This window comes from Eubalaena glacialis, chromosome 8 (genome assembly GCF_028564815.1).
Source record: "Eubalaena glacialis isolate mEubGla1 chromosome 8, mEubGla1.1.hap2.+ XY, whole genome shotgun sequence".
Lineage (NCBI taxonomy): Eukaryota > Metazoa > Chordata > Mammalia > Artiodactyla > Balaenidae > Eubalaena > Eubalaena glacialis.
In genome coordinates, this window is record NC_083723.1 from 91186218 (window position 1) to 91212500 (window position 26283).

At 37.0% G+C, this 26283-nt stretch overlaps 1 protein-coding gene across 4 annotated transcripts in view; it reads left to right on the forward strand.

The window, feature by feature from the left end:
* ZNF277 (zinc finger protein 277) overlaps positions 1-26283 on the forward strand; it is a 113180-nt gene that overhangs the window by 19963 nt on the left and 66934 nt on the right. For 2 of the 4 annotated variants that reach the window (XM_061197940.1, XM_061197942.1), the window contains exon 2: positions 23643-23697. The exons of the other annotated variants lie outside the window; for them this stretch is intronic. In XM_061197940.1, coding sequence (XP_061053923.1) covers positions 23643-23697 — 55 coding nt within the window. The remainder of the gene's footprint in view (positions 1-23642; positions 23698-26283) is intronic. 4 annotated transcript variants of the gene reach the window in all.

Genomic DNA, 26283 nt, shown 5'->3' on the forward strand with positions numbered 1-26283 from the left:
AAGTGTCATTAGAAAATTAGTGGCCCTTCTACTGCATAGCACCAGGAACTCTGCTCAGTGTTATGTGGCAGCCTAGATGGGAGGGGAGTCTGGGAGAGAATGGATACATGTGTATGTGTGGCTGAGTCGGTTTGCTGTGCCCCTGAAACTATCACAACATTGTTAATCGGCTATACTCCAATATAAAATAAAAAGGAAAAAAAAAGGAGAAAAGAAAATTAGTGGACCTTGATTGTTTATGCATAATAGTTTGCCTATGGTTTAGAAGGATGTCTATAGTAGAATTTTAGACTTCACCCAATTTTAGCAAACAAAAATGCCAGTCTCCATGGAAGTTTCTCCACACTTTCTGTTTCAAATTTTAGTTCTTTGATTTTAGAAGAAAATCAAACCGCTAAATTCTTAATTATATTTATACAACAAAGAACCAAGATTTATCATACCTCAAATTTGATGTTGAATGCCTAGCAAAGTAGACTTCAAATAAACCTCCTCTTGGAGGCTTCTCCTCTGTGAAGACTTCAAAATCATATTCACCTCCTCCATGAGCATTCCTTGTCAAAGATACCTGCCTGTCACCTGCCTTCACAAGACACCACTCATTAGACCATCTTGGGCTTTGCCTGGTTACAGGCCTGCTTTCCGCTCTGGAACTTTGTCAAGGACAAAATCAATGTTTCTTTCATTGTTCTATCCCCAGTAACTAGCCCAGTTCCTGAGACATTCTATTTAGGTGCTTCGGAAATACTCTTTAGTTCGTTTGTTTCTCTGTGCACTCACTCTCCGACTTTACAAAGCCTGAAATGCTGAATATCTTTAGTGTCTTACTGGATCTCATGGTCAGGATCTTATTCATATTGTCACTGCACTTGAATACAATGGCCTAAACACATTTGAGGAGTGTGCCTCGTCACTACTTTTCAGGTAAGGCAATAGAAGCAGGGAAGGATCAAATGTTTTGTCTGAGGTCCAAGGCTATCACTGGCAGAGAACATTGAAGGTCCCCAGATTCTAGGTTTGCTCTTCTACCTTGACAGACTTCAGGAATCAGGCAAAATTGGTTTTCTCCTGGAGACAGTATGGGCATATATGTATAATGTACCCTTTTGCCAGAAAAGAGTTTTGTTCTTGTTTTTTTTGTTTTGTTTTGTTTTCTCTCAGTGACTCAAGAAAACCACAGCTCTACTCCTGTACTGGATGCAGGAACAATATTACCATGCTGTCCTGCTCTATTCACTCACCCTTTTAAGGAAATGCTTAAAGAACAGCAGGGCCCCATGGTGACAAAGGCACTTTATTCTCTGTTCAGTATTCCACTTGGCAGCCTTGTCTTTCTTTTCCTTAATTGCAATAAGCTAACCTCTTGCATCTCAAATGTAGTTGTAATCCAAAGGAAATAACCAAAGTGAATGTTTTATTAGCTGTATATTTCTTAATGAGCTAAGGAAAACATAAATAACGGGTCTCGGCAATGCATGTAGTTTAGCAAAATGTAGCAGTTCATATATTTGTGCATCAATGTACAAAAAGTTATGTAAGCCCAAAAGGCATGAATAGGATCGGTAAGTTAACTATATGTCCCGAAACTGATCCACTACCACAGACTGCTAATTTAGGTGGCCTGATTTGAGAGACATGGAAAAACCTCCATTCCTCAAAAATCTTTCTTGTTTGCTGCTATTAAAAAATCATATCTTTATCAATCCATTGCTTTGCGTTACACACCACCCCCTGTGAAGCACTGTTTTTAAAAATGTGAAATATTCGTCGCAGGGAGGCAATACATTGTCACTCACCTCAGTAGAGGTCACCTCAGTATGAATTTTACCAGATCATTTACAAGATGAATTTTTAAATGAGTCGGTCAACAAAACAGCATTTTACTCATTGCTGAGCTGAGCACAATGGGGAAAAGAAAGATCAGCTTATTTTAAGGAGCTTCCAGTATAATTTATGAGACAAAACATATACACATAAAACAAAAATGCCAGTAACAATATTTTATTGAGTGACAAATGGTTTGGTATATTAGAGAGCAGTATTTCTCAAACTTTTTCTTTGAGCAATGGACCTGTTTTCCAAATTATCTTACACAAAATCCCAATATATAAAACCTATGAAAATTGGGCTTCTTTGGTTCGAGAGGGTGAGGGGAAGCCGAGGGAGCCGTCTGCTCCAGTTGTCCCTTCATCCCTGATGAGACTCCTTGAAATCTAAGGCATCTGGGATCACAGTTAAGAATCATTAAATTTAGCACATAAACATGGGGTAAGTTGACAGAAGGGAAAATCCACTCTGGGTCTGAACAAGAGAGGAAAATCCCAAGTAGGAATTCCTCCCCGAGTTGGTGTAAAAAAAGTCATAGGGATAGTGAGAAAAAAGTTGGGTAAAGAAGGTAGGTAGACATTAGCTCAAGCTGGAAAAGGAGGCAGAAAAGTTGAGATTTGTTGAGACAGAAAATAGGGAGACACTGGGGTTTTAATCTTAGGAACTGATGTGATGAAAGCAGACTTGAAGAAGGAAGACTGGTAACAGGTGCAAGATGGTTTAGAAAGAGAATTGATTCTTATTCTCAAGTTATTCCTTCCTCTCTGGCTTTTCTCAGTTTCATTATCTGAGAAACTGAGAGGAGGCGATCTACCTATCCTTCCCCCTTTCTCAATCCCCAGAGCTGTGTGTTGTACCTGCCTGAGCCTTCTATCTCTCATTCTGTGCAAAGCTGAACCCAGATGAGCAAAATGCGCATCCTTTCCACATAGCCCCTGGCTTCAGGGTCATCATGCCTAACTGATGCCTAATAAACCCCATGATGCCACTTTCCTTTTCCTTTTTTTTTAAAAAGATTTTGTTTTTATTTCCCTCCCAGAATTGCAAAGGGATTATGCATCTTCTGAATTTGGAAAGATTTATATGTGGATCTTTATAGATCTCCTTATTAAAGGAGAATTTATACCTTAAGTTACATAAATGTCAGAAAATTAGCGATATGACTTGACTTTTATTTTCTCAGAAATGTTAAGTTCTTTTTTTTTTTTTAATTCATCAATTCCCTCTTTTCATTTTCTTGTGTACTGATGATTCCTCTCCAGTTGGTCCCCATAGCAACACTGGATAATGCTAATGAAACTGCAACATCTTAAGCTCTCCCACAGAGCATCTCTGTTAAAACAGCCATGAAACACAGTTGCTTTATTTTCTTTGCTTAAAAGAAATCGATATTTTGGGATCTTTCCCATGATGGAGGCTTAACTTCCCAAACTCTCTGGCTAGAATTGGAGCCTCTAATTTAGAGAAGATTTTTCGAAGGTGATAAACCACAACTAGAATACCACTTCCTCCCCTTCATTCATGCCCCATGTTGGTGTACAGTATGAAAGTGGTTCTCAAAATGTGATTCCGCAGCAGCAGCCGCATCTGGGCATTTGTTAGAAATGCAGATTCATGTGCCACACCCCAGACCTTCTGAATCAGCTAGTCAGGATGGAGCCCAGTGCTCTGTTTTAACAAGTCCTCCAGGTGATTTGGATGCACACTGAAGTTTGAGTACCACTGGTGTAGAGGATAGAACTGTAGTGGGCAACAACATCACATCCAGTTTGATGGATTCTGCTAACACGATTAGAAATTATTTTGCTGTTTGTTTTTTATATCACCTAGATTTATTTATACTGTGAAACATTAGCTAAATGTCAATTTGTGTTAAGATAAAATATGGCAGTGGAGAGTGTAATTGATTTGAGCTACTGAAAATGTCTCCTGATCCTTATTTATCCATTATTAACAAGCATTAGAAAGGCCAAGTAATTGCCAGTAAGTCTATGGTGATACGTAATGGCTCAGACTATAAAAGCATGTGTTTTTTTCTGTTTCTTATGTTTAATGTATGGATGCTGACAAGTATTCGCCTTTTAGAAAGGAGTACAGTTGACCCTTGAACAACACCATGGTTGGGGCTCTGACCCTCCACACGCTGGAAATTCAAGTATAACCATATTCACAGTTCCACATCCAGATTCAACCAACCTTAGATCATGTAGTACTATAGTATTTACTATTGAAAAAAATCCGAGTGTAAGTGGACCTGCGCAGGTCAAACCCATGTTGTTCCAGGGTCAGCTGTATTTTAAATAGTGCCTCTTCTGCTTGTAGTAAGTAATTCATCCTTTACGTGCAGAAACACACCAAAAGCAGGTAGTAAAAGCAAGAATCTTTTTTAGGCCATGATATAGAGAACAAAAAATAGGAATCAGATGTAGTAGAAAATTACAAAAAAGGACAAGTTTATTTTGTTATCTAAAGTTTAAGTGGCAGGTAGGCCCCAAAACATGGATATCAAGGCAGAAATTTGAGCTGGAGAGAGGCACTCTGAAAGTTATTTTAAACTGCTGGTTATCACAAAGCTGAACCATCTGTATACCAGGATGTTGGAACAGAACCTAAGGAAGTTGTACTTGTTGGTGGTCAGGTCCAATCTGAAAGCCAGGCTGTCAGGCATTATGAAAAAAGAACCAGATGGGGTTCAGAAACCAAGATAAGTAAGATACCCCTGGTCAGGAATCCAGAGAGTCCAAGCAAACAATACAAGCAGAGTGATTCTTATCAGCACCTGACATTTGCTCCTACCTCTTGATCACCACTGCCCTATTTCAGATCCTCTCTGTATCACCAAGACTGTAATATTGCTTCCATATTGGGGTCAGATCCCTGAATATTAGTAATATTCATAGTTCCCTGAATATACTGTCTCTGCCTTTCTGCCATATTACTCCTTGAAGTGCCTGGGGGCACCCTGCTCTCTCCAGCTAAGTTTGCTCCTCTCATTTACTCATTATTTGCCCTTAAAGTCTTAGTTCAAATAATGAACTTCTTCACCTTTGACTGGCAGACTTAGGTCCTCTCTATACCCTGGATTTCCCTTATACCTTGTACTTACCGTTATTTATAACAAATGCCATGTATTGTAATTGTTTGTGTCTCTACCTGTGCTTTGGTAGCTGGATCCATATCTTCATCTCTAATCCTTTCTCTTCTCTTGGTGCCTAGCACACTGTAGATTTTCAATAAATATTTTTTAAATGAATGTTTAAGAGATTTTTATGTATCATAGGCATGGCAAACAAATTATGGATTTTCTGAAATCTGATTTGAAATTTTTTTTCCCGTTTCTCTCAGCTGCTGTAACTTCAGCTGTTTCACTGCCCCAAAATTTATCTCCTAAGTGTCTTATATGCAGATATAACAAAAATCCTTTAAAGTTACTATATACCAGGGATATGGAAAGATGGAAAAGTATATCTCTGCCCTTGGGGAAGGGTATGTTAGCCATTTAAGAAAATCTCCAGGGAAGTCCATTAGTAAAATCTGAAGATGGGATGTTGGAATAGGGTGTTTCTGTGCTTGTTTGAGGTATTTAATTAATATAATTCTTGGACCAAATTGTTCAAACCTTATAGAAAACCTCTTCTGTTCTTTCCTCTCTTTGCATTTCCATGCTATTCCAAAATTCAGAGTACTAGGGGAATGTGGTTGGAATTGAGAGATGAAAAGAAATTCTAGATTCTTTCCATGGGTAATGGTTTATAATGCCCTTTAATTTATCTGGCAGCATCTCAGAAAAAAATATGATGTTTTGTTTAAGTAGCTTACCAGGTTTCTGAAGATTATTACATTGAGTAGTTTTTCAAAGGGCTATACATAACTGACTGCAAACATCATGTCTTGATGACTATCAGCAGAATAAACACACATATCTTTACTTACTGATTCCACTCAAATATTCCTAAATAGCTTTACTTGTTTTGGTTTTTGTTGCCATAGTTATTCTTCTCCCTCTTTGATGATATTCATTTATTAATCAAACAAATATTCACTTAGCATCTACTGTATGCTGCACGCTGGGCTGGGGGGCTAGAACCAGAAGAATGTATAAAGCGGACAAACTTCCTGCCTTCTTCAAATTTTAAAACTAGTGGGAGAGGGACTTCCCTGGTGGCGCAGTGGTTAAGAGTCCGCCTGCCAATGCAGGAGACACAGGTTCGAGCCCTGGTCCGGGAAGATCCCATATGCCGCGGAGCAACTAAGCCCGTGTGCCACAACTACTGAGCCTGCGCTCTAGAGCCTGTGAGCCACAACTACTGAGCCCGCGTGCTGCAACTACTGAAGCCCGCGGGCCTAGAGCCCATCCTCCGCAACAAGAGAAGCCACCGCAATGAGAAGCCGACACACCGCAACGAAGAGTAGCCCCCGCTCGCCGCAACTAGAGAAAGCCCGCGTGCAGCAACAAAGACCCAACGCAGCCAAAAATTAAATAAATTAATAAATAAATAAATTTATTTAAAAAAAAAAACTAGTGGGAGAAATAGACTTTAACAGAATTTCATCTTCTCTCCATATCATAATTTGTGGCTTCAGATCTTTGGTGGAGAGAACTGGGTATAAAATGAATATATATAGCAGAACCCAGGCCACAAACTCAGTGAAATTCAAGGGACTGCCAGGTAACAGAAGTGATGGAAGTGGGATGGAAAACAACCACTTTGAATTACTGCTACTTTCAGCTTGATTTTGGAATAATAGGGGGTGGTGAGGATCATGGCAAATGGGAACATACCTACCCTGCCTGAGGAAGCAGCCATCCAGATCTGGATTATTGACATGTGGAAATGGACTCCCAGTGTTATCAGAGTCTGGAAATTTTTTTAATGTGTACTTTTTCAGTTTTAATGATGGTAGCTAATTGAAATTAAAATACTGTACATATCAAGTAAAATATATCAGGGGGGTAGATTTGGCATGAGGGTTGCCAGTGTATAGACTCAGAGTCTGAGCTCCCTGTGAGTAAACTGCATGAGTTTTAGCATCTAATTTGAATACACAGAAGCCTTGTTTTCGTCCTTCCTTGTTAGAATTACCAGATTAAGCAAATGAAAATAAAGATTGAGGACCAATTATATTTGCATTTCAGATAAGCAGCTAATAACGTTTTTAGTATATACCCCCAATATTGCACAGGATATGTTTATACTATGCAATACCATACAGTATTTGGGACATACTTATACTAAAACAGTATTCGTTGTAGATCTGAAATTCAAATTTAACTGGGCATCCTATATTTTATCTGGCAATCCTATTCCTAGTACTGTCTACTGTTTTGAATTTAAGTTTGCCAAATAAGTGGCGTATGGGTGAAATATTTAATTGTTTTCCCAATTTATTAATAATTAATGTAAATAATTAAAATTTTAATTGTTATTAAGTGATGGCTGTATGCCAAGCTGGGCATACCTTCAAATAGGAATAGGTTTTTTTTGTTTGTTTTTTTGTTTTTAAAATCTGGCTATCTATGGGGAAGCCTTCTTATTTAGCCTTTATATATAAACTTCTAAAAATGCTTTTACAGTGTATTATTATTTTGGCACAAAAATAATAATTCTTTCTATAGTCCAAATGAACATTTTTATCTAAGTATTTATCCCCATGCTACCAACTTGCTTTTATGACCTTTTAAAAGAAAAAACAACAACATATCTTTGTAAATGTCCTTTCCATGTTAGCACATTGATTTTTATTTTAATCTTTGAAAAGCTAAGTTCTGAGCACTTTGCTTCAACTAGTATTCTCCCTGATGCCCACGTCACTGTGCAATTTCTTTTGTACTTTTTGAGATTCTCCTATTCTTCCCTTCGTGATATTAACCATCTGTATTAATGAGATAATAAACCAGGCTTGTTGCTAATGAATCGATTCATTCAACTCTAGATTTAATTAGAAAGACATTTAACATGCCAGCAGATGTTCTGGTTTTGTTTAATTGTCCCCAAATATAATAAAATACAATGAATTTTTATATTTTTGCATAAATTAAACTAAATCAAGATTTGTTACTCTATCATGTATTATAAAAGGCTAACTGATGGAGTTTTGTTACCATTGTATTCCAAGTATCAGAAGGGAAATCAGTTTCCTTCTAAAAACACTCACCTAACTCTTAACTGGCACAAGAGTAGAGTCGAGGAGTAAAGAGTATCCTGACCCTCAAATCTATATAAAGGAAACTAAGCCATAGATGCATCCCAAAGTGTTGGGTTTTTTTTTTTTTCTGTCAGTACTTTGATAGGGGATGCATCTTGTAAATTAATTAACCAATAAAAAAGTAACTTAAGAACTGTAATTCCAGAGACACTATCTAGTGAGTTTTTTTAATTGTTTGCTTTTCATGGTTTTGCTTGCAGTATACAAAGGGACTTTTACTTTAAAAAAGAGAAAAAGAAAAAGGCAAAGTTTTAGGAGAGATTTTAATGTTCAGGGCTTTTATTAGAGAAATTGGTAGGGAAGCTTTTAAATGTGTTAGTGCATGCACAAAAGTAACAGCTCAGACAAATTGAGCAGTCCTCACTTTGGACCTTCAGCCTCTAGCATGCCCTTCCTAGAAAAGAAATGAAAGGATTCTATGCAGTGTCCCAGATACCAAGTCAGTAGATGACGCGAATTAAGCAATACTCAGATACAAAGCAAATTACAGATACATTAGGAAAAAACTGTCTTAAAAAAATTACCAAATGGGTAAATTCATCCATCCTGGGCACACTTCCTGAGGTAGGGGTATAAAGACTTGCAGAGGAGCTAAAGAGGAGGAAGAAGACAATAGTAATTCCTTTCACCCTTCCAGCTCAGCTTTTTTTGTTTTTTTCTTTGGTAGTTCCTTTTGTTTAAAAATATGTATTTTTTTAAAAATAGGGATCATAGTATAAATATGGATTTATACAGTTTTTTCCTGAGTATTTCCGCATGCCACTAAATCTCTCAAAACACATTTTTAATGACTTGTTTAATTTCTGTAATTCATTTAATCATTCTCTTATTGTTGGATATTAGGTCATTTTATTTTTTTCTATCATTAAATTAACATCAATAGGTATTCTTTAGTAATCCCCCCAATCTTGCTTTTATAGGGTAGTTATTTCTGGGAAGTGATCAGCCTTAGGTACCAGTAAATTTTGATTTTCACATTACATTTCAGAGTGTAAGGAATGCAACAGTTTTCTAAAACTAGGGCAAGAAGAGAATGAAATCAGGCAGGTAGGCCAGGCAGAGAGCAACGGTGATGGAACATAAAGTTGTACCTACTCTGGTTTCTGTACCATCCCAACTTCTGCAATGAAGTTACAGCATAGAGTGATTGCTTTTTTTTCATCTGAGGTTCACTTCTTACAACTTTGCAATATTTTTCTTTTAGTTTTAACAGTTCTTTCAAGGATTTGGTAAGATTGTTAATATCATTCATATACAACCACAGAAATGTGTGTGAGACATAGAGATTAGACCTTGTAATGATAGGCTACCATAATCCCTAATACTTAATAGTCTCCAAGTAGAACTTGTCTCAGTGGTTCTCCTACTTACAAGTTTGCTCAGGCAGCTTGGAGAAGATTCCAACCACCATAAAAACTTGAGGCATTGAGTAGCTTTGTGAATTTCGAGTATCTTTCTGGGCGCTGCACTAGCGTCTTTGAATTCCCTTCTGGGCTTCCCCTATATTCAATACTGTAGGCTGTCTGGTGGTGTTAGCTTCAACCAGGTGCTTGGGTGATTGGAATGAACGTTCAGCTTTGACGTTTATTTGCCTTCAAAACTAGTAATAATGTACCTGGAGACCAACTGTGTCTCATTTCACAATTTGTAAAGTCTGTTTTACCTAACGGCCAACAATTAGGTTTTCTGCCTATAAAAAAAAAATGAGAGGATGCAAAATACATTTGCTAAATCCCATAAAGAGCTAATGAATGACATTTTATATGCCTAGCTATGTCTACTTTGTGGCTGTGTTTTTGATTTTTCAGATTGAGAAAGGTGATTATAGTTAACCCTTGAACAACAGCGATCTGAGCAGTGAGAGTCTACTTTTACCTGGATTTTTTTTTCTGTAAATACTGCAGTACTACATGATGTGCAGTTGCTGAGGTTGCTGTGGAACCACAGGTGAGGAGGGCCTGCTGTAAAGTTCTAGGCTGATTTTCAGCTGTGAGGAGGCCGCCCCAATCCCCGCCTTGTTCAAGGGTCAACTCTACTTCATTTGGGTCCTTATTTCTTGCTTTTTCTGGGAGGAAAGAATAACTTGTATCGAAGGTGGAAACAAAATCTCATTTTTTAGAGATTTTTTAACCTCTCCCCTAATTTATTTTTGTGCTTCTTGTCTGAATTTTACCACATGTAACATTTTGCCCCAAATCCTTATATTCTTTAACCTTCATGGTCCCTTTAGAATTGTGTTTTTAGGAGTTTCTTCATAATCTGCTCTCCATCAAAAGACACCAGTGCTCATTTGTTTAATCCTCTTGAATATCAAAGCCTCTAGTCAAAGCTTTTGTGTCATTCTGCTTGCTTTTACTTGAATATTCTGTAATAGAAGACTTTTTTAAAGCAAGGTGACCTGAACTACCCTTTGTTCCAAATAAAGTTGCTTCATTTTTAAGTAACATCTTTTGACTTATACCAAGACAATAAACATTTTAAAAAATCTACTTAGTTTTTTAAGTGCCGTGCTAAAAGTTTAAAGTCTTACCGTCTACTAAACATTTATTCTTCTGTTCAGTGTCTTGTAGCATATGAGTACCAAGGGTGTATTCATTTTCTGTAGAATTTGGTGTTCCCTAACTCATTACTTTATATTTCTCTACAGTGAGTTCTGTACACTGCTCTCAGCCTGCCTGCATAGCTCTCCTCCTTCCTACAATCTGCCCTTCTAGTTTTGTGGCCTCAATAGATTTCATCTCCCTTCATGTTCTGTCTTCCAAATTATTGAGACATTTTTAAAAGCAATTAAATTTAAAAATATTATTATTGAGCCATGTGTATAGACTGCTTGCCCAAATTTATGGATCTTAAAATTGTCAAGCTCCTGGCCAGGAATATTCAGCCTATATTAAAGCTCAGAAAGAAAGCCAAGGGGATAACAATGCAGGGAGTATTGTCTTACAAAGAGAACTTTGGACTTAAAGTTCCCATTGTAAATAATATTTTTAGTTTCAATTTTTTTAAGAGTTGTTTTTTTTTGGTCTATTTGCCTTAAATACTTTTTATTTACGAAAAAATTACTGCATGTGATTTATTTTCTCAATTAATATGTTAAAAGCCTAATAAGTGAATTATATTAATAAAGGTAATTTAATGACATAAAACATTTGTTCCATGGGATTATCTCTCAGAATGTTTTATAAACGATATAGAGGATTATATATTTTTTAACATACATTTTGTCTTATTAGTACAAAAGTATGCTGTTAATCATATTTAGATACTCTTCAAAGCTTAGTATTTAAGAGGCTATTTTGTTTTAGATTTGTTTCAATTGAAAATATGGATACTTTTGGTTGTAAATGTTGATGAATAATACTGCCTAACTTCATGGGGACTCTGCCATTCACGGTGTCCATTAAATAGTAATAAAATTAGAAAGGAGCAATAATAAGTTACTATACACCGCATTTAAATAACAACATTTCTATGGTCATGAAAGGGTGGGGGCATCAAGGTCTCTCCATCATAATCCAGATATTAGGATATTTGCTCAGGGAAAGTATAATGACTCCAAGGTTAGGCTCTGGAATCAGACTGCCTGCATTCCAGTCCTCTGTGGAACCCTTTGGTCGAGGAGGTCATTGCTCAATCTCTGAATCAAAAAGCTGGATTTACTGTTGCTGGACAGTGGAGACCTGTACTTAAAAGGCATAGTCTTTCTGACAAAGCAGACTGCTGATCTTGTTTTGGGTTTTGGGAATCATAGGGATCAGAGACCGTTGGACTCTCAGAAGCAGTATTGTGTGGGGATTGGTAGACCTTTAGCTATAGCAGTATAGTCGCTGAATGAAGCCGTTGCCAGTTAACTGACTTTCAGAAGTATGGTAACGGATTGAGTTGTCACTGACCCACTGGAATAAGTTTAAAACTGTGATTCTTCTACTACTTAACAATAACAAAACTGCCTTCCTCATAGAACTTTTTTTGATAATTAAATCAGAGATTGTGTATAAACGTCCTAGCATAATGCCTAATAAAAACAAGCCATCATCGGGGCTTCCCTGGTGGCGCAGTGGTTGAGAATCCACCTGCCAGTGCAGGGAACACGGGTTCGATCCCTGGTCCGGGAAGATACACATGCCGCGGAGCAACTGAGCCCGTGCGCCACAACTACTGAGCCTGTGCTCTAGAGCCCGTGAGCCACAACTGCTGAGCCCGCATGCTGCAACTACTGAAGCCCACGCCCCTAGAGCCCATGCTCTGCAGCAAGAGAAGCCACCGCAACGAGAAGCCCGCTCACTGCAATGAAGAGTAGCCCCCGCTTGCCGCAACTAGAGAAAGCCTGCGCCCAGCAACGAGGACCCAACACAGCCAAAATAAATTAAATAAATAAATAAATAAATTTTTAAAAAAACAAAAAATAAGCCATCATCTTCATCAGTCTGGCCTTTAAGAGGGTAGACTGTAAAGCCTTTAGAGCATTCGATCATCATATTGGGTCAGTATAGCACCTCACATTGGCCTCATTCCCCAATATTATATAATACATACTGTTCATTTTCACTTTTTTTTTTTAATATTTATTTTTATTTATTTATTTGGTTGTGCTGGGTCTTAGTTGCAGCAGGCGGGCTCCTTAGTTGTGGCTTGCCAACTCCTTAGTTGCAGCACATGGGCTCCTTAGTTGTGGCATGCAAACTCTTGGTTGCGGCATGCATGTGGGATCTCATACCCTGACCAGGGATCGAACCCAGGCCCCCTGTATTGGGAGCGTGGAGTCGTAACCACTGCGCCACCAGGGAAGTCGCCATTTTCACTTTTATGTGTGCTTAATACACGGCTCTACAGTGTCAACATTTTATGCAGTGTTTATTTCACTTTTAAATAGATATCATTTGCTTTCCAGACCAGTGAGCTTTTTGTGGGTTTGGTTTGGTTTTTAAGCTTTTATGAGAATGACAGATCTCTTTGAGAACCTGGTAGAAGCTGTGAACTCTTCCCCTGAGTGATGTTTGTGTGCATATACATATTTTTATATACAATTTCTTACATTCTCAGATTCCATGAAGGCTCAGGCCCTGCTCTTCAAAACTACCTCTGTTCCAAAAGATAGTTTTCTGTGAGAATCTTTACATCTAGAAGCATGGGTTTCAGTTGTAGGACATTGGGTAATACCAATAAAAATAGCCCTTTATGATAGAAAACATAAAATGTATCTTGGAGATTGAGGGTGAAGGTTGAAGTGGATTAGACAAAAAGGTGCCAGTTCCTAGAGGCCACAGTGGCCCTTTCTAGGCAACAGTGCAGGCTGGGCAGTAGCTTTTGAACATTAGTATACAGAAGCACACCTGGGATCCTGCTCTGGGCCCAACGCCCCAAATTTGATTAATTAGATCTGGCACTGGATGATTCTGGTCCTAACTACTCTTAAAGGAAAACTGAATTTATCAAATCCAAACATTGTTATGATATAGCAAGTTCTCCCCACTTTCCTCTCCAGTCCAGTTTTTTTTTTTTAATATCTGTCTCTCTTGCACCGTAAGGAATCCTCTGAAACAACATAAGCGTTTCACTAGAAGATTTTGCGGTGTCAGGTCACTAGGCCTTTGGTTCTTAAACTGCATCACCTGTTAAAACAGGTTGCTTATTAAAACGCAAATTTCTGGGCCCCACCCCCAGAGTTTCTGATTTAGTGGGTCCTGGTCTGGGGCCCAGTGATTTGCGTTTCTCACAAGTTTTCAGGTGATGCTGATGCTGCTGGTCCAGGGGCCACACTTCGAGGACTACTGCTCAAGGCGTTGATGCGTCATTGGTCCTCTAGGCCCACTTACCACTGGTCACAAACACGAGATTGTTTATACCAGCCACTCAAACTCAATAATTTAACTTGTGTTAAGTAATTATTTGTAATAACTCTAGGTCAGTTGATAGGGATAATTGCTCTTGGTTAGTGCCTAACAGTCAATAAAAGTGTTGCAGAAATGTCTTCAAGCTTGAGAGAATGGGACAAGGGCAGAAAGAAACTTTTAAGTAAATTATTTAGTAAGATTAAAAAAAAAAAAAAAAGGAACCACAGCAACCCTGACTTTAAAATGCAGAGTGCTTCCTCTGGACCCTAGCCTGACTCTAGTTGAGAGAAACTTTTGAGCAAAGGCTGCATCCGTAACCGGGAATAGGTCACACTTATAATATGGCCCTACCTAGGTTATGCTTCCCTAGAAAGGAAATAAGACAATAAGACGATCTCTCTATAGCTAGAGAGATAGTTGACCATCTTTTCTGACTCTCTTCATATCACAATAAAAGAAAGAAATCAAGTTCATATTCAAAGTCAACAATTATGATATCTGGTTACCCCTGCTAATCTCACCTCCTAATTGCTAATGACCAGACTTTTTTTTTTAAAAGAATCAATTTTATTTATTTATTTATTTATTTATTTATTTATTTATTTATTTATTTATTTATTTAGGAGTGCGGGCTCCAGGCGCACAGGCTTCAGTAGTTGTGGCACACAGGCTCAGTAGTTGTGGCTCATGGGCTTAGTTGCTCCACGGCATTGTGGGATCCTTCCGGACCAGGGGTCGAACCCTTGTCCCCTGCATTGGCAGGCGGATTCTTAACCACTGCGCCACCAGGGAAGTCCCATGACCAGACTTTCTTTAACCACTTCCATAACTAAAGATATAAATGATCCACATTAAAATATTGGTACCCTTTGACCTAGAAATTCTACTTCTAATTAATCCTAAGAAAATTATTATTTTAAAAAGAGCAGAGATTTAGCTAAAGGTATATTCACTGCAGTTTTGTTTATAATAGCAAGAAATGTGTACAATTGGTTAAATAAATTGTTACATTCCATTGTTAGAATACTCTGGTTATTTTAAGTAATTTTATAGAAGGATATTTGGTGGTGTGGAAAGTTCCTTATGGCATATTAAGTGGAGGGAAAAAAACATGTATCAGGAAAGTATTTTGGGGATTTTTAATTAAAAATGTGTGGAGATATATATGAAGAAAAATCATCATAATGTTAATTGTGCTAATTTCTGAATCGTGGGATTATGGGTGCCTTTCCCCTTTGTTTTGCTTAAAAGTTCTACAGTGTACTCATTTTTGTTGTCTGAAAATTTTGTTTTAGAAATCTGTACGATTTAAACTATTTTAGTGAGAGTTGTAATCAAGTATTACACCAGTCAACCAAGAAGTACAGAAAATAACTGAGAGCACTTTCTTACATTTTGAATAAGAAGAAAAAGTGAAAGTCTCAGAACAGTACTGGATGCTTCTCTGTAGAAAAGAAAGGTCAGTGCTGGGAGAGGGAAGGGTGCAGAAGGAAGCTGCTGGAGACTGCCCTGTTAGCCTTTAAATGGTAAAGGCAGACAGAGCTGAGTGTAGTATTGACATCGAACTACAGAGAGAACTCTGCCTATTACCAACATTTCTACACTTATTAGTTTAATTCTTAAGATGACTGTACAGTTACTGTCTGGCCAGTGGATCACTAACAATGGTCCAGGGTTATCACTGGCTATAAAATCACAGACCAAGAAATGAAGACTTTTTTTGGACATTGGGTAAGAGTTGCAATAACTTCGGCAGTTTCCAGTAAGATATTTGAAGACCTCACCAGCATATCATAACAAACTTTTGAAAATAATTATAAGATTTAGGTTTGTTGAATACTGAAAACCTCACTGAAAGCTCTAAAGTTTTACTGTACTCCTAAAACAATTGCTTACCAGAAACTAGCAGTGCCAATAATTTGTTTTGTAAAATATCCCTTGGCTATTTGTAGTTGTAGGTCTTCTCTTATGGAGCTCTTGGTGTCACACGTATGTTAGATTTAAAGAGCTCATCCTTGAAGTTTCTTAATAATCCCTTAATGCAACAAAAAAAGTATATCTTTTAATGAATGTAGGACTCATCTCTTTAATATTAATAAACTTTCTACTCTTTATTCTTTTTTAAGTAAGAGTTTGTTCAACCCAATGGCTTTCATCTGGATGAGTGGTTTATGAAGCTTCCCAAATTATTATAACAATATCCCTTCCCCCCACTGTAAATTACATGTTTGGAGCACAGCAGAAATGACAGCTGGCAGTGAGATTCAGAGTGAAGCACCCTTCTGCTCTGTAATAGCTTCCTTTGACCACTGCTATATCCTCTTATATTTAAGTATATTGGGTATGTTGAATAGAATTACTGTCCCATTAGCTTATTTTATACAGCCCAAATAACTTATTTTGTGTTTTATATTTTATTTAGTAGCTATCATGCATGATCAATAACCAACGTTCAGTGAAGTGCTAGGATTTGGGAAACCTAATGTCTTTTGATGCTGATCTTATCTTTATTGATTTTATCAGTCAAATATTTCCCTATTGTGTTTTAACTTTAAATACATTCTGTTCAAAAAATCTTATTTCTTAAGTGCTTTACAGCTTTATAGGGTCAGAGCTGAGAATGAGAAGAGGCTGGGGAATGGGCAGAAGAGAGCAAGGGCGATGAACAGCCCTTTTAAGAATTGCTAACATTTGACTGGCTTTGTTGGCTGTTTTGGGGTTTTTTTGTTTTTGTTTTTTTAATCTCTTGTCTGATTCCAAAAGTCCCTTTCATTTTTTTTTCCCTTTCCTTTTTTTCCATTCTTTTTTGTTAGTGCACTTCTAATTGCTAGGGAATATCTGCTGACTGGAAGAGGACTAGGAGGTTTGAGTCATCAGACCCAGGAAGCATAGAGGAAGACAGGGTGTTCTCTACTGTTGACATCTCCTAATTCCACAGAGGGGATCTGAGCCCACTGCACTTTCAAAATAACAATGGTGGCAGCTTGCCCTATCAGAGACCTTCCCCAAGATTTCCCTGGATGCTCCCTCAGATGATTGAAATTATCAAGCAACTGGAACTCACCCTCTCCTTTCATGGGGAAAGCTATAGTTTTGTTAACTCTAGCCCAGTGTAAGACCCATCCAGATGATTCTGAATGGTTTTGAGTGTCATTTCTGGAAAGTCAAAAGTACCTTATGACAATTTGACTTGAAGGTGAATTTATCTATATGTTCCTTAAGGATTTACACCGTGTTGCTTTTCTGTCTTTTCTGTTCTTTTTGTACAGAACTTTATCCCACATAGGATCATTTGGTGAACACTCAAAATTTGGAATGAATTTATAACACAAGAAGTACAAAGAATAATTTATAGATCATTGCTTCTGAACTTCTTTTTTTTTTTTTTGGCACATCCAAAATTAAAATCCAAAGTGGATTTTGTGGAATTATATATCTTCAGATCAAAGTAAAGCATACCGAAACTATGAATGGGTTGCTGCTGTTTTGTCAGTACATATACTCTTTCCTTGGCTTGCTTATTTTGAATTGCTGTCAATTTTTTGAAGATAATTTTGTGTATCTATTTTAGGTGGTTTATATAAACATCTGGTGAGGTTTCATTGTTTGCCACTTAATAACTTCAAATACACAGTCATTTAAGCATTTTGTTTTAATATAGATTTCTTGAGAGGTTTCTTCACTGTTAAGACTCTGCACCTCTTTGATATCAGTGATTTTTTATTCCATGAGTCAATACCCTGAATCTTACAGACTGGCACTCTTGAGTGATACTTATTATCTTCCTCTATTTAGTATTTTTCTCTCTCAGAATGGCAATTTTATATCTGGATTTTGGGGGATAAATCCATTCCAGTAAAATTGGTTATAAAGCATGTTTTGATAAAACAAGTGCTATTTTCTCATTGTTTTGCAGAATAAAACTGGAACTGCATTGGGGAAGGACAAAGCCTCCTTGTTGACTTGGCTGTAACGTGATGCAGAAACTGTTAAGATGGCCAGTTCTTTGGCATAATGAGCATTGGCCTATACAGGAAGGCTTGTTGTAACACTTTACTAGGGAGGCAAGATGCGAAGTAGAAAAAAACTTCTAGGTTATAGTTTTCTCATCCCTGAAGTGGAGTTTTGATTCTAGGTCCTCACTCGCTATAAGCTGTGATATGCTATACCAGAAGCACTTTTTCAATATGTAGAGTACCGTGATTCCCTAGTCCCACGTTCTTTTATTAAGGGTTTTTAAGTCTAAAAGCTGAGCTATGTTATCAGTAGATGCCCTTGTCTGTCCCGGTGTATTCAGCCCTAAAAATACTTTGTTATATACAAATAACAGAGGTGCTTCTACTCTAGTAACCTTATGCATTCCTGAAAAACTGCATTCTACAAAAGTACGCGACACAAATAACAGGTCTTGCGCGTGGCAGGGGGTGGGGGATTGGGTTAGGGATAGATCACTCAAAACCAATAGAACTTTGTAAACCAGAGCAATCCTAATAAAAAGAGCAGCATGGTTAAGTCTCCACTGGATTTACAGTCCAGTTAATTCTTTGCATCATTGAACTCTGGGATTCATGCTGCCTCCTTCAAACTGTAGTTCTTTGGAGACATTTACTCCTAATGAAGACCAGTTTTATCAAAATTAAATACCCAACTCACTGTGTAGACTTCTGTCAATCAGGTTTTGTTTTGTTTTTAAGACTTTATTTTTTTAGAGCAGTTTTAGATTTACAACAAAATCTCAGAGGTACAGAGGTTTCCCATATACTCCTTACCCCCATACATGAATAGCCTTTCCCATTATCAACGTTATTCACCAGAATGGTACATTTTTTACCAAGGATGAACCTACATTGACCTATCATAATCACCCAAAGTCCATTGTTTACTTTAGGGTTCCCCCTTGGTGTTGTACATTCTAAGGGTTTGGACAAATGTATAATGGCATATATCCATTATTATAATATCCTACAGAGTATTTTCACTGCTCTAAAAATCCTCTGTGCTCTGCATAATCATCTGTTCCCACCCCCATCCCAGCTACCACTGATCTTTTTATGGTCTCCATAGGTTTGCCTTTTCCAGAACGGCATATAGTTAGAATCATACAGTATGCAGCCTTTTTAGATTGGCTTCTTGCACTTAGTAATATACATTTAAGATATGCAGCCTTTTTAGATTGGCTCCTTTCACTTAATAATATGCATTTAAGATTGTTCCATGTGTTTTTATGTCTTGATAGCTCATTTCTTTTTAGTGCTGAATAATATTCCATTGTCTGGATGTACCAAAATTGATTTATCCATTCGCCTACTGCAGAACATCTTGGTTGCTTCCAAGTTTTGACAGTTATGATTAAAGCTGCTGTAAACATCTGTGTGCAGGTTTTTGTGTGGACATCAGTTTTCAGCTCCTTTGGGTAAATACCAAGGAGTACGATTGCTGGATTGTATGGTAAGAGTATGTTTAGTTTTGTAAGAAGCTGCCACACAGTCTTCCAAAGTGATTGTACCATTTTGTGTTCCCACCAGCAACGAATGAGAGTTCCTGTTGCTCCACATCCTCACCAGCATTTGGTGTGTTCAGTGTTCTGGATTTTGGACATTCTAATAGCTGTATAGTGGGATCTTGTTTTAATTTGCATTTCCCTGATACCATATGATGTGGAGCATCTTTTCATATGCTTATTTGCCTTCTGTATATCTTCTTTGATGAGATGACTGTTAATATCTTCAGCCCCATATAATATTGTAAATAAACTATACTTCAGTTAAAAAATAATAAAGATCTTCAGCCCATTTTTTAATCAGGTTGTTTGTTATCTTATTGTTGAGTTTTAAGAGTTTTTTGGTATATTGTGGATAACAGTCCTTTATCAGGTGTGTCTTTTGCAAATCTTTTCTCCCATTCTGTGGCTTGGCTTCTAATTTTCTTGATACTGTCTTTTTCAGAGTGGAAGTTTTTAATTTTAATGAAGTTCACCTTATCAGTTATTTCTTTCAGGGATCCTGTCTTTGGTGTTGTATCTAAAAAGGCATCATTATGCTCAAGGTCATCAAGGTTTTCTCCTATGTTATTATTGACTTAAAAATGCACAGCATAAAAGCTGTGAGTCTGGTTTATTCAGTTTCTTACTAAGGACTGTAGCCCTGGAGACAGCCTCTCAGATAGCTCTGAGAAACTGTTCCAAAGAGGTAAGCAGGGAGGTCAGTGTATTTGTGATTTTGGCAAAGGTGGTCTGTGCAACCAAGCACACCTCTTGGTAGAAGGTTGCTGGTAGTCACAAGGAGCAGATATCTTAGTTCATGGTTTTAGTGCTTTTCTAAGTATGGGAAGATGCAAGAATCCAGGTTCATAAAAAAGTTTCTTCTGAAAATATCTCACTATCTGAAGGCCTGTTCTGCCAGTTTTCCCAGAGCACAGAGAACCTCATTCCTGATCTCCACCCTGAACTCCTTTCAGGATGTGTTGAAGATCAGCAACTGCGGTGGCTAATGACTCAATCCTTGTGGAGCTGGATGGCCAGTGACATTTTTTAGTTGGCATTGTTGTCTAAGAATTTTACAGTTTTGTGTTTTACGATTAGGTCTGTGATCCATTTTGAGTTAATTTTTGTGAAGAGTGTAAGGTCTGTGCCTAGATAGATTTTTTTTTTTTTTTTGTGGGGAGGGGCCTGTGAATGTCCATTTGTTCCAACCATTTGTTGAAAAGACACTCTGTCAGTCAGGTGTTATTTAAACACGGGAAGAAATGCCATTGCACCTTGTTCGTCTGTATCATCAGCTTCCTTGAATAGCTTAACATAATGGAAAGAGTAGCAGTTCTTGAAGTCCCTACTTGCTGTAAGGAAGAACTTAACTAGATTTTCAGGAGTTTTGTTAAAGATTGTTGTATATTGCTTAGGCTTTCTTTAAATAATGAGAAAGCATGCCGTGATTGCTTCAAATCACTATTTTGCTGGAAAAAAATACACGTGAACTAATACAACTTCTGTGTTATGCTGACGTTATTCTTCAGTTTATCAAATGTGTATGAACAGATTTACAGTAAAGAAACATATTGTGTCAATGACTTTAATTTGATTACCTTTCATAAATAAAGTGCTTTCTCTTTTTAGTCAGCTTATTTTCTACAAAATATAATTTTATCTATCACAAAATATCCCTTCTAAAACCTGTAGCAAAGATGTTGTTTTTCCCAAAACCAGAAACCATTTTTTAATCTTCCCCCATAAAATGTCTATCTTTTTTACTCTTACACTAAATTATGAAGTCATAGAATTGATCATAACAGGTTTTCCTTAGAACAGTAGTTTGTGGATTCACATAAAACATGTACCAGTCACCACAGAATGATTACATTAGAATCACTGTGTGAAAAACATCATGTTTCCAAAGCTCCCTAGTTGATTTATATGTACTATCAGGTTTGAGAATCACTTCCTGAAAATAAAAATAACTAAAGATATTCATCAAGTATCATTTTTAGTAAAGTTGCATTTGGACATCCAGTGAAGCCAGTGCTAGTCAGATGAACTGCTGACAAAATTCTGTGTTTGCTGTTGCATGAGTAATTTGAAACATGTACTATCTTATGTTAACTAACTTCCACCCATTCTTTGAGGGATACAAGATATATATCACTTTTTGGATTAATTTTTGTAATTATGAGGTAAACCATGGGAAATTACTACAACATCTGAAATTCTAGGATTAAAATCTGTTGTATTTTATTGTCCAGCAACTTTTTATTTCCTCTTCCTTTGTATTGGAAGTCAAGTGATTTTTTGTGATGTAGTCACATTTAGAGAAGGTTATTTTACATCATGGAGATGGGATTTATACTAAACTCACTGAAGATAATGGGAGAGGTTGTCGGTAGACAAGTAAATTGAGAATTATATATATATATTTTTTTTTTGAGAATTATATTTTTTTAAATGTCCTGAAAAATGATTGGATCACAAGTGTTTTGCAGAAGCTTTAAAAGACTACTCACAACTGTCTTTATAAAAGCAGCAGCTCCAGATAACTTGAAGAAAAAGGATTTGTTAAATACCTCAAAGTAAGACCAAACAACTACCCAAGCAGTCTGGCATGTAACTGGAACTAAGGAAGTGCATCCAGTGCTTCAGTATTTCACTTGCTGGATATAGGCTACCTTACCATTGTGCTTTGTTCTTTTCTCTCCTCTGGTGCTTCTTACATTCTAGGTCGTGTGAGATGTATCTGTGAACATGACCAGCCTCCTTGGTGGAAAAGATGTGGGTTCCTTGAGGGCAGGGTCGTTCTTATTCTTCTTTATTTGCTCCCTAGTATCTAGCACAGCCTTTTGCCTGAAAGTGGGCTGGAAGGAAAAATTAGTTTCTAGGGAAATATTTTTATAAAACAGAGTGATACAATGAATATCAGCCAAGACTTCGCCTAACTTTCAGAAAGTTTCTATTTCAATATCAGGGCTGAGAAGTAATCTGTTATTATTTTCATCCTCAAATCCTTTAGAGCCTTGCTATTACAGAGCTGCTTTATTGCTGAGAAGGCTGTTATAAAGAGGTCTTTTACTATTTCAACAATTAAAATCCGTCAGATGGACTCTCAGCTGACTTAACCAGTGCTGGATAATCTAGTAAATACTGTCATAGCCAAGGTTCACTGTATTAATAATAGATTTTCTTCTAAAGAAGTTAGAATAAATTAGTAATTGTTAACTTTAACATATCACCCAAAGAATTAGCAAATTTTCTTAGTTTTATAATTTGCCATGATATTTAGTGCTTAAGATAGCAAAATTGCTTGTCAGAAGGGCAGAGAACGTATTCAGTGACTTTTCTCCACCTGAAAAATCCGTTCAGCATAGATACTGATTTGAAACTACTGCTTGATTTTATTCTAAATTATTATGTTTGGGACATAAGCCAAAGAGAGAATGCGTTTGTAGAGTTGTTAACAAGACAACACTTTTCATTCAGTGAAAGACAAAAACTAATTTTTTTCAAGGAGCTAATTGATATCTGATATATACATACATATATATGTATATAAGTGTGAGGAATTAAACTGTTCTAAAACAAGAATTTAAATCGGTGATTATGTGGTACTTTTGAAAAGTTCCTATTTATTAATGTGCTTTTCTGTGCCTAAAAATAATTATTCTTAACAAAACTATTTATTGTACTAACAAATTATTCATATTGATGAATTAAGACATCAAACATTAAAATTAAAAGATGACATAGCTATTTAATTTTTTAAATAGAGATATGTTAGTCCCACAACTCAGAAAATTTATGATTCTATCAAAAACACTAATTATACTTAATAGGGAAATATCAGATAGGTAATTTACAATTTTCTAGTTGCCAGCCCATTTCATTAAAATATTGCCTAGAATACTAATTCCAAAGTAATTGCCTGTCAAATCAAATCAATTAAATTAGGTTAAACCCAGCCTCTGTGGATGCACTGTGAAATCTCCACTGGGCACTACTTATTTAGAAAGCATAAGGTAGGCCAATAACCAATCAGGTGTTTATGAGTCAGAATTTACCCTTCCTTCCTTTCCATCTTTTCCCCCATAGATTTCAGTAAATAAGAGTATTCATCAGTTTGCTTTGTTTCTCCATTCCTGCCAAAAACTCTTATTTGTCAGTGTCTTTTGTTACATTGGTCTCCTGTCAGGATCACCAGGAGATGATCCTATGTTTCAAATAGGTTATCCTGGTTAATTAAATTTTCCATTAACTGAGGTGAAAATTTTATTACCTTTTTTGTTTATTTCCAGATTTATATCCCCAAATTCCTGATGTCTGCCTCCTGCCTACTACTGCCTTCTACTGGTAGGTGGGAGATAATGTTGAGGACTTAGTTCCGATTTATTCTGTTACTTAGAATGAAATATATATATACCAAGCCTTGAATTCCAGTTGGAGTCCCAGCATTCCTATCAAATAAAAACTTGTAGTAGTTTTACATTTAAGTACTCTGAAGTATCTTTGATAGTGTAGAGTAGGAGCAGTAGAAGATGTGAAGTATCAGTGATGTGAGAGAATAAAGTAATAACACAGAGTATGGTTTTTTATCTTTCATTCCAACTCCTTTTGGATTCTAAATCTCTCATTGCCAGTAAACTTTAGAGTTAGAGAAAATATTTCTGAAGAAATGAATATACTTAACCATGTATGTTTTAAAGTACTTTTTTTTTTAATATGGTAACCCTATTTTTATTTTTTTAAGGAACCTCCATACCGTTCTCCATAGTGGCTGCACCAGGTTACATTCCCACCAACAGTGTAGGAGGGTTCCTTTTTCTCCACACTCTCTCCAGCATTTATTGTTTGTAGACTTTTTTTTTTTTAATTTATTTATTTATGGCTGTGTTGGGTCTTCGTTTCTGTGCGAGGGCTTTCTCCAGTTGCGGCAAGCGGGGGCCACTCTTCATCGCGGTGCGCGGGCCTCTCACTATCGCGGCCTCTCCTGTTGCGGAGCACAGGCTCCAGACGCGCAGGCTCAGTAATTGTGGCTCACGGGCCTAGTCGCTCCGCGGCATGTGGGATCTTCCCAGATCAGGGCTCGAACCCGTGTCCCCTGCATTGACAGGCAGATTCTCAACCACTGCACCACCAGGGAAGCCCCTGCAGACTTTTTAATGATGGCCATTCTGACCAGAGTGGGGTTATATCTCATTGTAGTTTTGATTTGCATTTCTCTAGTAATTAGCAATGTTGAGCATTTTTTCATGTGCCTGTTGGCCATCTGTATGTCTTCTTGGAGAAATGTCTCTTTAGGTCTTCTTAAAGTACATTTTTAACAGTAGAAATCTTAATCTGATTTAAATTTACAAATAATCATTTATCATATTAATAAGGAAGGATTTATTTTTATCCATTTACTTTCTCTTCCTAGGATTTATTTCCCTCTGAAATGTCATGAACTTATATTTCAAACAGCTGTTGCTTTCACATTATTGTTACTACTGCATTATTAAAGTAGACACTACTAATTCCTCTTTATGGAATGGATTAAGATAAGAAGGTATCATGTGTAAACCAGAAACAAGTAATCGATAGCCAAAAAAGCTGCCTGAGAAAGGAAACTTAATCACATTTCACTGTTAAGTAGTTTTGAAAGTAGGAATTGTAGCATGGAAAGGGAGGCCCCAGCCAATATTTTAGATTCTGCAGTGCTTTCATATTACAGTAAGGAAAAGGAGCTTAATTAATATAATCTCAGTCATAATCTGAGCAGGAAATCAAGTCATTTCTGCATCCTCTAGTCTACTACATCATTTGTTCCTGAGTTCCATTTTTTTTAGTAACTCCTAAACTAATTGAGAGTTTTCTAGACAAAAAGAGTAGATCTACAGGGGACTTCCCTGGTGGTCCAGTGGTTAAGAATCCACCTTCCAATGCAGGGGATGTGGGTTTGATCTCTGGTCGGGGAACTAAGATCCCACATGCTGCGGAGCAGCTAAGCCCGCATGCCACAGCTAGAGAGCCTGCGTGCCGCAACTAAGGCCCGACACAGCCAAATAAAAAAAATAAATATGTTTTAAAAAAGAGTAGATCTACAAATAACCAACTTCCCAGCCCACCCTCAGGGAATTTGGTAGGATGGACAGTGGTTTGGGGATGTATGAGAAAGCAATTTCTGAGTATTTCTAGAAAGATTGGACCTGTTAATAGCTTTAATATAACAGTAGGATGGTTGCCACATGTTCTCAATCTTTTCCTGACTTCTCTTTGCTATTGATTTTGCTTGCATACAAACTGAACAAACCTGCCTCACTAGAAATAATCAGTTGATAGCATATGCTGTAGAACTTAACACTTACAACACTTACAGTTTCTCTTTATAGAATGGGAATGTAAAAAGGAAAATCTTTGAGGAACAGGAGAGTTAATTGTTAATCCTAATTCTATGTGAAAAACATTTTGCCTTTTCTCAAATAAATCTTCACTGTATACAGGATGCAGTAATCTGGTCCTATTAGAGACTCTTTGGAATATATATCCCCACAGGTAAAGAATCCCTCCTATTACATCTGTTCTCAGTAAATTCCTGTATTTATATAAAAGATACCGTATATTTTACTTTCAAAAACAGTAGTCCAGGGGTTAATGTTAATGGTGGAGATTTCAGGCACTGTGATAACCAATTTAAAAAATTACTTTTGCCGGGGGATTTGTTTGTAGTTTCTATATTATACCCTATATAAGTATTGCCTGTTCTGTCTTCAGGGTGTCTCCTTCTGCTCTGCCTGCAAAGTGAGGTCATCTAAATCCTGTTGGAGAATGGTGGTTAATTTAGTTATGTAATTGCTTGAAATCCCAAAATAAGGACACTATTCACATACACGTCGTAAATAAAAATGTTAGACTAAATGATAAAAAATATAGTGTAAGTGACAAGATGCATGGTTTTAA